The 13,683-nt window shown below is 54.8% G+C and overlaps 1 protein-coding gene across 2 annotated transcripts in view; it reads left to right on the plus strand.

Moving 5' to 3' along the window:
• The window catches only part of LOC102568660 (zinc finger protein 135), a 32,267-nt gene that overhangs the window by 2,240 nt on the left and 16,344 nt on the right, over window positions 1-13,683 (plus strand). The window contains exons 2-6 of one of the 2 annotated variants that reach the window (XM_059729401.1): window positions 2,736-2,862; window positions 7,899-8,012; window positions 8,559-8,663; window positions 10,101-10,175; window positions 10,366-12,833. In XM_059729401.1, the coding sequence (XP_059585384.1) occupies window positions 2,736-2,862; window positions 7,899-8,012; window positions 8,559-8,663; window positions 10,101-10,175; window positions 10,366-11,426 (1,482 nt within the window). In that variant the 3' untranslated portion in view covers window positions 11,427-12,833. Of the gene's footprint in view, window positions 1-1,079; window positions 2,863-7,898; window positions 8,013-8,558; window positions 8,664-10,100; window positions 10,176-10,365; window positions 12,834-13,683 lie in introns of those variants that run through there. The other variant, XM_019485644.2, reaches the window with a different exon arrangement.

Genomic DNA, 13,683 nt, shown 5'->3' on the forward strand with positions numbered 1-13,683 from the left:
AGCCCAGTCTAGATTTTGGCCACCCTTACCATGAAGAAGTTTTTCCTGATATCCAGCCTAAATCTGCTCTCTGTCAGTCTGTGATCATTGTTCCTTGTTACCCCAAGAGGCACCCTAGTGCATCTGTAGTCCCTTGCTGCATCCCCCTAATGAATTTGTAGGCAGCCACAAGATCACCTCTCAGCCTTCTCTTGAGGAGGCTGAAGAGGTCCAGGTCCCTCAGTCTCTCCTCGTTGGGCTTGTCCTGTAAGCCTCTGACCATATGAGCGGCCTCCTCTGGACCCTCTCGAGTCTATCCACATCCTTATTCGTAGATTCATAGATGTTAGGGTCGGAAGGGACCTCAATAGATCATCGAGTCCGACCCCCTGCATAGGCAGGAAAGAGTGCTGGGTCTAGATGACCCCAGCTAGATACTCATCTAACCTCCTCTTGAAGACCCCCAGGGTAGGGGAGAGCACCACCTCCCTTGGGAGCCCGTTCCAGACCTTGGCCACTCGAACCGTGAAGCAGTTCTTCCTAATGTCCAGTCTAAATCTGCTCTCTGCTAGCTTGTGGCCATTGTTTCTTGTAACCCCCGGGGGCGCCATGGTGAATAAATCCTCACCAATTCCCTTCTGTGCCCCCGTGATGAACTTATAGGCAGCCACAAGGTCGCCTCTCAACCTTCTCTTGCGGAGGCTGAAAAGGTCCAGTTTCTCTAGTCTCTCCTCGTAGGGCTTGGTCTGCAGGCCCTTAACCATACGAGTGGCCCTTCTCTGGACCCTCTCCAGGTTATCCGCATGCCTCTTGAATTGCGACACCCAGAATTGCACGCAGTACTCCAACTGCGGTCTGACCAGCGCCCGATAGAGGGGAAGTATCACCTCCTTGGACCTATTCGTCATGCATCTGCTGATGCACGATAAAGTGCGATTGGCTTTTTTGATGGCTTCGTCACACTGCCGGCTCATGTTCATCTTGGAGTCCACTAGGACTCCAAGATCCCTTTCCACCTCTGTGCCACCCAGCAGGTCATTCCCTAGGCTGTAGGTGTGCTGGACATTTTTCCTCCCTAGGTGCAGCACTTTGCATTTCTCCTTGTTGAACTGCATCCTGTTGTTTTCTGCCCACTTGTCCAACCTATCCAGGTCTGCCTGCAGCTGTTCCCTGCCCTCCGGCGTGTCCACTTCTCCCCATAGCTTTGTGTCATCTGCAAACTTGGACAGAGTACATTTCACTCCCTCGTCCAAGTCACTGATGAAGATGTTGAAGCGTATTGGTCCCAGGACTGAGCCCTGCCCACTGGACTGTGTAGTCATCCAAGTCACAGCCTCTTAACTTGTTCACCAGTATGGGGTGGGATACCGTATCAAAGGCCTTCCTGAAGTCTAAGTATACGACATCCACCCCTCCTCCTGTGTCCAGGCGTTTCATAACCTGGTCATAAAAAGAGACTAGATTGGTCAGGCACGATCTGCGTGCCACGAACCTGTGCAGGTTCATGACCCTTCTTGAAGTGCAGTGCCCAAAACTGCACGCAGTCCTCCAACTGCGGTCTGACCAGTGCCTCATAGAGGGGAAGTGTCACCTCCTTGGATCTATTGGTCACGCATCTGCTGATGCACGATAAAGTGCGGTTAGCTTTGCTGGTGATTTTGTCGCACCGATGACTTGTGTTCATCCTGGAGTCCACTAGGACTCCGAGATCCCTTTCTGCATCTGTGCTGCTGAGAGGACCCTCAGCCAGTAGATGTGGGTCCCAGCCAGTGGGTGTGCTGGATATTTTTGCACCCTCGGTGCAGCACTCTGCACTTGTCCTTGTTGTGTTGCATCCTATCGTGTACTGTCCACTCTTCCAACCTGTCCAGGTCTGCCTGCAGTTGTTCCCTACCCTCTGGACTGTGCACTTCACCCCACAATTTAGTATTGTCTGCAAACGTGGACAGAGTGCACGTCACCCCCACATCCAAGTCACTGATGAAGACATTGAAGAGTACAGGTCCGAGGACTGAGCTCTGCAGGACTCCACTGCCCATGTCCTTCCAGGTCAATACCGACCTGTCTGCTACCACTCTTCTAGGTGCGACCCCCAAGTCAATTTGCCATCCACCAGACTGTGTGAAAATCTGTCACAGCCTCTTCATTTATTTATGAGAATGGGATGAGATACCGTATTGAAGGCCTTGCTAAAATCCAAGAAAACGACACCCACCTTTCACACGCAGTTGAGTTACCATTTCCTTTTGCAGCTTGTTTGGGGTCTTGGCACTGGGGAGATTTGAGTCCAGTACCTCCTTGACACCAAGGGTGCTTCATCACTGATACCCCTGGACTAGGAGTCTCCTGCAGGCCCAGATTCTCCGTGGTGGGGTGGGCTGGAGACCCTACCCTTACCCCAGGGCATGGTGGAGGAGCAGTGCAAGGGGCATACAGCAGCCCTGTGCTGTGCCTGCCCCAGGGTCTTCCCCCCTTCAGGCAACTGCTGGGGCCGTTTACCCCTGTGGCTCTGTCTTGGCCCAAGCAGTCCAGAGCTTGCTGGCTGCAGGCTGCATTTAGTGCTGAGCTGATGCCGTTGAGATGTGCAAGTCTGCTGAGAATCACTGTGCATCACACCGCCAGCCCGGGTTTAGCTGAGACTTCAGCGGTGCCTAGGACTTGGGCTTCCTTGCATGGGAGGGAGGGGGAATTTCCCCCAGCAAAAGCCGTTCCCTTGTTGGGACTGGACAGAGGGTGCTGACTGCTTGTGCTTGCAGGTGCCGGTGACCTTTGAGGACGTGGCCGTCTACTTTTTCCGGGAGGAGTGGGACGTGTTTGCGGACTGGCAGAAGGCGCTCTACCGGGAAGTGATGATGGAGAACTACGGCACGCTGCTTTCTCTAGGTAAGGAGCCCTTTCTTTCTCTTGTTCAGGTCTCTGCTAACTATTTGCCCAGGAGTGTCTCTTGGTGGGTTGCAGTCCATCGATAAACCGCTATCCCCAGCAAAGGCAGGGACAGAGCTAAAGCCAGTAAAGTGTTTGCAATGAGCCCTTAGGAAATAGGAGTGAGGAGGTTACTGGTCTGAGCATCTGCAACCCCAGCACCATTTGGCAGTTTTGAGAACCAGACTCTGGGTCTCTGGGCCAGTTCCCAGAATAGATGGGTACTTTTGAAAATAACCCTCCTGGATGACTTTCTCCAGGTTGTGCAAATAGTCAGCAAAAGAGCAGGGAAGAAAACTCAGCTCCCCTGACTCTAAGGCCTGCCATTATGCCACCTTCTCTTAACGTTTGCACCCAATGCTGCAACCCCACGGTAAAGGTAGCAGCGCCTTGATGTGAAGCAGACCACGAAAAAAGGGAGCCAGACGTGAAGCTGAAAGGACCTTATATCGTTGTACAATCTGAGAGGTGCCCAGGCAAAGGGAAGGTCCACAGGAGCGTGCAGTAATTGAGTGTGTTTTTAAGGACATAGAAACACAAAGTAGTTTGTCACCAAAGCTGTGCCGGGGGTTCTTCGCTCTTATAGTCACTGCTAGTAAAGTTGTCGGGGGTTATTTGTGCAACTATAGACAGAGCGAGGGCAGAGTTATGTCTGACAATAGCTGTGGTTGTGTAAGAGTGATGCTGTAGCCGCGATGGTGCAGAAATTATGTGAGAAGAAAGACTTTTTCTTAGGGTGAGCTGTTTTATTGGACTAGCTCTGTAGTTGGGATAAAGTTAGCCAGGCTTTTGCATGAAAGACATTCTTTGTCCAAAATGGAAGATGCCAAAATCCAGACAAATAGCTAAGAATTCTCTTACTGCTTGGGCCAGGTCCTGGACTTGGCAAAAGATTTGGCCACCCATGTAGCCAAGAGCTGGGGGTTCAGTTTGGGTCAGGAAGAGATGGCCTCCCTGCTCACTTCAAAAACCAACGTGTTAGACATGGCGCTTTGTCCCATGTGGCTTTCCTTGGTGTCGGGCCTCTTGGGTACGAGCAGACCCTTCTCTCAGCCATTCCCACCGCGCACTCTTCACGTTGTGCTCTTCTGATTGTCGTTCAAACCATGCCGCGGTCATTTTTGTTTCTCTTCTCTAAACTTCTTCCAGTTGGTAACCATCTTTCTGATAGCTGGAGCCAGAAGCAGATGCAATTTTTTCCCCCCTCGAGGAAGGGAAAGAGCTTTGTACGCAGAGTTTGGTTAATCTCTTGGCACATCACTGCTCGGCAAATGTTTTGGTGGGACCTGCAAAAAAGCTCAGGTGCGATACAGAAAGAACGACTCACATTCACGTCCGGTGGTGAAAGCTCAGAGAGGTTGACTGTCTCGTAGGGCAGCAGCTCGCCTGTCTGTACAGCAGTCAGCCCAGCTCAGCGAAACTGCACAGACAGTGGTAAGCGATGCATTATGTGCATCCGACACCCCCTAAGTCACTACAAAGGGCGAGTCTCGCGCTGCCTGTGTTGATAACCTAGATGCCCCCGCCCCATGCCAGTGCTCATCTCTGCAAAGACGTCTCTCTTGACCCATCACTTTGCCAAGTACGGCCACTTGCAGCTCATCCCTTGCCCACTGCAGCTCCCGCCTGCCACGTTCAGGCGTTGAGAGCTCACTCCCTGCTGATTTGGGGCTTCTCCAGCTCACCTGCTGAGTACAGCTCCTCTCTCCTTGTCTCGACTTCCCCAGCAAGTTCTCACTTTTCACTCCTCAAGTTGTTCAGCTCCTGTGTCTTGCTGTGAAGCAGCGTTTTCACTTGATGCAGCTTTTATCTGGTCATCCAGCAGTCAGTGGAGCTTGCTACTCTCAAGGTCCTTAGCTTGACTATAGTTTAGTGTAACTACGGCTTAGCATGGCCAAAACTCCTACAGCACTATGGATTTACATGTGTGCAATAGATGATAAAACAGGGAGGCATTACCTTGCCCAGAACCTGTGGACTGGTGGGCACGGCTGCTCTTTGCTAAGGCAGTGAGCAAGGCGTCACCATAGTCTTCACGTGGGACGTCTGTCCTTTTATGGCCACGATCCAGTCCCGAGGGATTAGGCCCAGCATGCACTTGGCTTAACCATCATCCAGGCATCGCAGCAGATGGGGAACTTCAAGGAGGATGTCGAGAGAGCTGTGGGACATGTCCAGGGAGCAGCTCCTTCTGCAAGCTTTCCAACCAACTACCCCGCAGATGGGTAAAGATGCCCAGCGCGGTGTCAGGGAGGACCTGCTGGCACTCACGAGCTGCGAAATCCAGAGGCGAGAAAGAGGAGACCTGTTGGCTACAGGCCCATCCTGATTAACAGAAGGCAGGAAGCCGCAATTAGAAGGAACAATAGGAGAGCGTGACAAATGGCACCGGGAGGGGAGTAGATTGCAAGCCAGCAGCAGATCTCAGGTTTTTTTCTGGAGGAGAAATGGAAAGGAGTGCCGACACCCCTGGGTAGAAGTTATGAAAGATGGACAAATTGATGCGTGAAGAAATAACCTGTGTGGGGAATCCATGGTTGACAGGACAATAAGAGGGTTTTAAGTACTTTAGGATCAAGTGAAATCCCATAGCCCTGTTCCTACATGGGGATGTTGCGATTGGAGATAATCATACAGAAAAGGCACAAGTGCTAAAGAGCTGTTTCTGTTCTGCGTTTGGAAAGGAGCTGGACCATGCATTTGTATCAGGTGAGGCTGGCGATGATCCTTCCAGCCTGTTGGCAATTAAACTAGCAGGGATACAGTCTTTTTGGTTTTTAGACTGGCAGACCCGGAGGGCGAGCACTCCTGAAAAGGCCAGGTGGGGGAATCCCTGCACCGCTGGTAACTCGTTTTTACTATATTGTGGAGCGCTGTGGCAAGATGATTTAGGTCACTATAGATCAGTTATCTCGGCATCCATCCAAGGCAACACCATGGGAAGGCTGATAATGGGACTTACTAGGCAAAGGACAGGGATATACCATTAATGTTGCTCAGCTTGGTTTAGGGAAAACAGGGCTCATGAAAGCAAACTTGCTGTCATTTTTTTGGTGAGGTTACAGGCTTGCCCGCTAAAGGTGACTGCATAGATATAAATCAAATGCCTTGCAGAAATCTGTCTGCATTGCAACTCTGATTAAAAAATTAGCCCTATGCAGTATCAGTCAACACACACTAGACAGGCAAAGGACCGGCTTGGTATTTCGAATAGGATTGTGCAGGGGCTGGTGTGATTTGACATGCTTCTCAGCCACCAGGCTGTAGATACCATTTGTGGAGGGTGGCAGGGGGGTAAAGGGCAGAGAAACAAAGCAATCACTTGGTAAGCAGGATCCATTCAAACAAAAGGCATCTTAACACAGCAGGATACAGGGCCCGACACTGAGGAATGAAGGAGACGGTGCCAAACCCGCAGACTGGCCTGGCAAGCAGATGGCACGGGAGAGACGTAGTGGTTGCAGCAGTTGCATGACTGAATGCGAGTCCACTGTGCTGCTGTAGTGGTGCGTGAGTGTTGGGGCGGCTGCTGTGATCCTTGGAGGTATAAACGGCGGGGACGTGAATCGGAGGAGATACGGCCTTGGTGAGACCGATATTGGAACATGCCGCACCCATGTCTGCTGTCCGCTTTTTATGAAAAATGACAGAGAAAGTGCAGAAGGCATTGAAAAGAGCTAGAGAAAATATTCAGAGGCTGGGAAAAAAATGCCCTGTGGCTCAGCATATTTGTCCAGCCCCCCGAAAAAACCAAGGGATGGTTAGATTTGCACTACGCAGGCACTAGCATGGGGAGCACAGGCTTGTACCGGGGGAGCCTCTGCTCCTGTCGGCGAAGTGCAAACCAGGAAACTGGCTGGAAGCTGGAGTCGGGCACATTCGAATGAGGAACAAGGTGCGCATTTTGGAGACAAACTCCCAAGGGCAGTGGGGGAGTCTCCTTTTTCTGATGTCTTCGCTTGTCTGGAAGGTGTCTTGGGCAAGTTCAGGTTATCGGCCTTGGCACTGGTGAAATGGGATGAAATTCTCTGGCCTTTATCCCGTGGGGAGTCAGACGAGATGAGCTAAAAGCAGTCCCTTTTGGCGCTGATATCTGTGACCTGCATTAAACTTGCAATACACCATGAAGGTCATGGTTTTGAAAATAGTCCAAATCCCCTCTTGCCTCTTCTGCCTCTCTCCCTAAAGGTTCGAATAGCGGCAAAAGCTTTAGCCGATGAGCGTAAAGTAAATGTAAAGAGTAAAATAAAGCTTTAGCCGATGAGCCAGTTCAAAACAGAGGCCTCCTTTTTTGTCCGGGCAGCTGGCAGTCCCCTTGACCGCAAAAATCGGTGACTTCTAGGCTGGCGTCTTTGAAACAGCTGCTCCAGGGAAGCCTGGTTTCCTGCTGCAAAGAGTCCTTGGCTTACTTATTGTAACACAGCTCTCCAGCCTCCGTGCTTTACAGCGTTAGCTAATTCCCTTTGTGCCCAAGGGTGTTGAGAGACTGATGGAGGCCAGCGTGGGCATGCTGATGCTTTCCAGCTATTCTCACCTCTGTTTCCATGGTTATTTTTTACAGGGGCTTCCTTTGTTCCCAGCTGGCCATGTTTCTCTGTTTTATTGATTTTTATTAAAGGTTTCCTGCAGACTTCCTCTCCTCGGGCGTAGTCCAGTCGTCCTCATCTGAAGGTGCTCTGTGCTTTTTGCACCGTGTCCTTGTCTCAGCTTTCTTCCCTGCGGTCCCCACACCTTGCACGGCACCGTTGCTGCTTGTAGCTCGTTTCTGCGCTGGGTGTCCTTGTGTGGTGGCATTGCACATGTGCTTTCTTTCCCAGAGCGGCTGGCTGGTTTGCATCTGTGCTCTCAGTCACTCCCTAACCCTAACCCTAATCTGCAGCACGTCTCTTGGAGAGCTAGAGGCTGTGCTGAAGAGGCTGAAGGACCGATTGCCACCATGGCCGAGTGACTTGTGCAGTGACCAGCCTCAATGTCTCCTTGTCTCCCCCCGCTAACAGGCTATGCAGGCCCGAAGCCTGACATCCTCTACCGGATGGAGCGGGGGGAAGAGCCGTGGGTCTGCACCCTGCAGAGCCCTGTGGTGTGGGAGAGCCCAGGCAGCCCCGCACCGGGTGAGTAGCAGCAGTGCCAATGCTCATGAAGAGCTGGAGGCTGGTCATGCTCCCCAGCTCCCCTTCTTTCCCCTACTTCCTGTGATGGGGTTGTTTTTCCCAGCAGGCTTGCCTGCCTCCCTTCCAGCACCAGGTCTTTCCCCTGAGGTTTCAGGTTCCCTGCAGACCCTGGTCACTGTGATGAAATGCATGAAATCGCCCCACTCGGTGCCCATCTTCCATCTCCCCTGGTTGCAATGTCCCTGCATGCTTGGAGCTGCAACGAGGGGGAGCTGCTATGTTCAGCCTCCTCTTGCAGGGTGAAGGGGGGCTGCTAGCCGGGGTCCTTGCAAAGCTAACACACGCTCCACCCTTCGTGCAGTCCTGCTGGGCTCTTCCGGGGACTGCTCATGGCCCGTAGCAGGATGCCCGTCCTGTCCTGCTGTGCGCCCTGGTGTGACATCACTTGCGGGAGGGACGGGGAGCTCCCTCCGTCAGGTCCCACGGGGGGCGGAGGGGAGGCATTCCCCTTTCTGGAAAAGAGCCTCTGGTTTGTTTTCTCTGCAGGAGACCTTGGGGACAGGAGCGGATCAGAGAAGCAGTGCCATGATCCCTGGGCCAGCCCCCAGCCGTGCTCCGCGGTGTGGGAGAGCCCCGGGAGCCCGTGCTTAGGTGAGTGACAACGATAAATGATAAATGAGCGCGGCCTTGTGCCACCCCACGCCCAGCGGTCTGTCTGCTCCTGGTCACGGCAGCGTTTGCAGAGGCAGTGCCTGGATCCCAGCCCAAGGCAGCTGGCTCCTTCGTTCCAGTGTCACTGCCTGGCCTGTCCTGTGAGCTGATGGAGCTTGAAGTGCACCCTGCCCTGGAGGTGTCTGTAGTCACCGTCTGGACAAGGGCTTCTTTCTGGCATATCCAGTATCCGTGTGGACCTGCAGACGACTGATGCATGGACAAAACCTCAGTGGGGACGGCGTTGGCCCTGGGGTAGGCAGGGGTCAGCTAAGAGCCTCGAACGGAGCCTGGTGGGGCCAGATCTGCTCTGGTGCGGTGTTTCTGCCCCTTGCTGCTGCAGTCCAAGCATCCCAAGCTGGCCGCTCCGCCGTGTCACCTGCTACAGAGGAGGGCAGACCCCCTGCCCCCAGCCTGCACTGGTCTGACCAGGGGGTAAAATCCCTTCCTGACCTCAAATATGGCATTGGGGCAAATATGGCAAGACCCTGTAGCCAGGGGCCTCTGGGTTTGAGTCCCAGCAGGAGCATTGGCACAGCCCAGTCCCCATCCCCAGTCTGGGCAGCACCCAGTGCCTCTGAGAGGGGCTTAATAAACCCCTGACGCCTGGAGCAATCAGAGGGGTGGGGGATCTCTCAGCTTGAGTCTGGTTCCCCCACCATTTCCTTGAGGAGCCAGACTGGGAACCTCACAGCACTTTCCTTCTCCTTCTCCGGGTAGAGGATGCCAATAAATCTGCCACCCGAAATGGCAGGGCTGAGCGAGGCTGCTGGTTAGAGTCCTTGCCCTTTTCCCACACTCCCCCACCCTGCCCCAGCACTCGGTGCTGTCCTGCTGTGTTTTCCCACAGACTGCCCACGCTGCCGGAAAGGCTGAAAGGGCTAGGGTTGTTCTGTCTGGAGAAGAGAAGACGGAGGGGGGATGTGATAAATGTCTGCAAATTTCTGAAGGGCGATGACAGAGGACAGAGATGGGCTTTCCTCTGTGACTGTAGGGGACAGGACGAGGAGCGGTGGCCTTAAGCTGCAGCTGGGGAAGTTGAGGCTGGTGATGAGGAGGAACTTCCTGAGTCGGAGGGTGGCCCAGCCCTGGAGCAGGCTGCTTAGAGCAGCCGTGGGGTCTCCGTCCGTGGCAGTTTTCAAGAGCAGGTTAGCCATGGATGTTCCTGGACATGTCCCCCTGAGAGCCCTGCCAGCCTGACTTCCCTGTGATCCTATTATTTGCTTCTCACATTGTGAGTGCTGGGCAGAGCCCTTTCCCCTGTGCTGACAGACCAGTGTCATGGTGTCTGCGCAGGGGTGTGGAGCTACCCTGGCCAGGGGGAGAAGAGCGGTTTCCTCTCCTTGGGTAAGTGCATCTGGGTTGTTTCCCCCACAGGGGACAGGACCGGGTTGGAGGAGCAATGCCGTGGGCCCCAGCAGTGCTCTGTGGTGTGGGAGAGCCCATGCCTAGGTGAGTGACACTCTTGCACATGTCTGTGCGACAGAGGGAGGAGGTGGGGCTGCAAAACCCAAGCCCTTCTCCTCTCCCTGGAGCGAATGTGTTGTCTCCTGGGGCAAGGGTGTGGGGCCAGCTTGGCCCTGTGCTGCTGCTGAGGAATTTGGATGCTTTCCCAGGCAGTGACTTCTATTTTCTTCTGCAGCCGGCGGCTCCAGGAGCAAGTCTGAGGAGCAGCAGCAAGAGGAAGCTTCAAGGACCCTGCAGCTGCCCCAGATGTTTCTGGAGGGATGGGATGGGGGCACTGTCCCTAGCCCTGAGTTGCGGGGAGCCCCCATGAAAGTGTGCAAACGCCAGAGCCAGGGCAGCGAGCTAGCCCCTGCCCAGGGATGTCAGCGGTGCTTGGGGAAACTCCCAGGGCCTGGGAGCAGCCTGTGCCCTCGGTGCGAGCCAGAGGGCAGCGAGCCCATGGCAGAGAAGCCGCACCGGTGCCCAGAGTGCGGGAAGGGCTTCCGGCGGAAGCAGGACCTGACAAAGCACCAGCGCACGCACACCGGGGAGCGTCCGTACCCCTGTGCCGAATGTGCCAAGAGCTTCAGCCACGTCTCCAACCTCATCAAGCACCAGCGCATCCACACCGGCGAGCGCCCCTTTGCCTGTGACCTCTGTGGCCGCAGCTTTGCCCTCAAACAGGTGCTGGTGCGGCACCAGCGCATCCACACAGGTGAGCGCCCCTACGCCTGCTCCCAGTGCGACCGGCGCTTCAAGGACAAGCAGAAGCTGGTCATCCACCAGCGCATCCACACCGGCGAGCGGCCGTACGTGTGCTCTGACTGTGGGAAAAGCTTTGGGCAGAGCCAGCGGCTCAAGACGCACCAGCGGGTGCACACGGGGGAGAAGCCATATGTGTGCAGCCACTGTGGGAAGGGCTTCAGCCAGCTCTCCAACCTCTACACGCACTGGCGCACGCACACCGGTGAGCGCCCCTATGCTTGCACCCGCTGCGGGAAGAGCTTCGGCCTCAAGCATGACCTGGCCAAGCACGAGCGTGTGCACACGGGCGAGAGGCCCTACCCGTGCCGAGACTGTGCCAAGAGCTTCAGCCAGAAGCAGGACCTCACCAAACACCAGCGCGTGCACACAGGCGAGAGGCCCTACCCCTGTGCCCAGTGCGGCAAGAGCTTCAGCAACATCTCCAACCTCATCGCCCACCAGAGGACACACACAGCGCCAAGGCTTCATGTGGCCCAGCCCAGCCGGGAGTGAGGGCATCTGAGGGGTGGGTGTGCGTGGCATCTTAGGCATGGGTGTTGCGAGGAATGAGTGCCGCTTGCACGGAGAGCGTGTGATGTGGCTGCCTACAGGTCAAGAGGCCTCCGTCTGAGTCCCTCAGGGCACAGTCCTGTCTCCTGGCACGCTCTGTGCCCCTGTGCGTTATTACTGATGTGGTGGGGAAGGGAGGGCAAAACAGAGTCTCTCTGCCCCCGGATGCCCTGTGCTGTCTGCCCCTCGCTGGGGTCTTGTTCAGCAGCCCTGCGAAGTCCATTGCCCCAAGCTCTCGGGGTCAGATGCACACAGGTGCCCATGGGTCTGGGGGCCCAGAGTCCCACTGCTCTTGGTGTCTGAGCACGAGGGACGCCAAGCTCGTTATAGGAAAGCAGAGATGAGCATGGGTAGAGGCACATGCTCTGAGGAGCTGGTTGGCACTGACTACAGCAACAGCCTCCCAGTTAAAAATGCCATAAACCAATCCCAGTGGGTTTCTCCGGGGTCCCCCAACTCTCAATTCACTGCAAGCTCTGGGTTTCTTCATGTTTAAAGCCCACAGGCCCAGGGGCCCAAGTCCCTGCACCCGCTTCGCCAAGGGGCCCAGCACTCAAGGTCCATAGGTCCTCTGAAGAGCTGGTCATGAATGGGTCAGCTACTCAGCTCCCACTTAGCTCTGGGACTGCTGCTCTCTGCCATGCCTCTGGTCTCAGAAGAGCTCAGGTGAGCAGAGCAGAGACGCTCATGTGTGTGACCCTCCCGTGGCAGGAAACTAGATGGCTGGAGCCTGACTGTGCCCAGAGTGGGATGCGAGACTCCACTCCCTGCAGAAACCAGACTGACAAATGTGGATGAACAAGCATTCAGTGTGTTGCTCGACTGTCCTGGGCACACTGACCCCACGGCAGACGATGCACCATGTAACTTAAGACTAAGCTCTGTGGGGCATGAGGGTGTTGGAGCCCAGCCCAAGAGTCCCCATGTGCTGCTGTGATCTGAATGATTAATACTAATCATGGTAATGACCGCTGTGTTTGGACTGTGACTTGTGCCAAGAGAGTGCTCCCTATGGCGGTGGGAGGTGATCACGGGGTGGGGGTCTGCTCTCTGGTGACCATGTTGGGCTGAGGTCAGGGGAGTTTGGGAAATGTCCTTGATGGGGTGGGAGGTGCTGGGAACGGTGCAGTCAAATCCCTGCATCTCAGTGCTGGTTTCAGAGACGTGGACCAGGGTCTCTGCTTGCCTTAGAGGAGGAGCATGCTTTCTAGCCTTGGGTTTTGCCCCTCGTGGCTGTGTGTGTGTACGGGGAGCTGCAGAGCGGTAGGCTTGCATGGCTGAGGCTGTCTGCTGGGCACAGATGATGCTTCAGCTCAGCACCGGGTCAATAAAGTCTGACAGCAAGTCTGACATGGCCCGTTGTGCTGAGTTTGTTGACAAGGTTGATGGGTGTCTGGATTATGATGCACGTGGAGAGAAAATACCAGACACCAAAGTACTCTTTAACTTAGTAGGGAAACACTGGACAAGAACTGGTGGCTGGGAGCTGAAGCCAGGCAAATTCAAATCGGAAACGGGGTACCGGTTGCTAACACCGAGAGTGATCGACTGTCTGCATGAGCTCCCTTGCATCCCAACTAGATGCCTTGGTAGTCAGACAGCAGTTGTTAGGCTCGGCACAGAAGTGGCTGGGTGAAGGTCAGACGGGACGATCTCTTAGCCATCCCTTCCAGCGTGCGAGTCTAGCACAACGGGCCGTACTCGACTCCAACTCCTTGTCTTTAAATATCGAACTCGGGGAAGGATATCGGAGGGGCTGCTTAGCAGTGTACAGTACCTTAGCAGGCTGAGCCTCCGATGCTAGAGGGATGTGGACTGCATCGGTTTCTCTGGCTGATTATTTTCCAGGCAGACATGAACGGGCAGGTGGAGGAGGAAAGGGACACCGCAGCCATCTCCTTGGTGCCATCTCGTGGCCATTCAAAGCCAAGGCTCCTGGAGGAGAGGACTTCTCCAGGAATCCCCTTTGTTTATTGCTCTGGACGTGGTGTTCTCCATCTCCCAGCCGCACGTGGGAGCGCGCTCGCAGTAAAATGGTGGATGCATTTCCCTGGGATCCCCAGACAGTCTGTCGCAGCGTTAAGGACTCTCATCGCAAGGCTCTCGGCTGTCTCCTGGTGTCCTGGGGTTTGAATGCAGAGCTCTGTCCCTGCTTTCACTTTCAGTGCAGTGAGAAAATGCAGCTCGTCTCTTCCAGCTG

This window comes from Alligator mississippiensis, chromosome 5, assembly GCF_030867095.1.
Source record: "Alligator mississippiensis isolate rAllMis1 chromosome 5, rAllMis1, whole genome shotgun sequence".
Classification (NCBI taxonomy): Eukaryota; Metazoa; Chordata; order Crocodylia; family Alligatoridae; genus Alligator; species Alligator mississippiensis.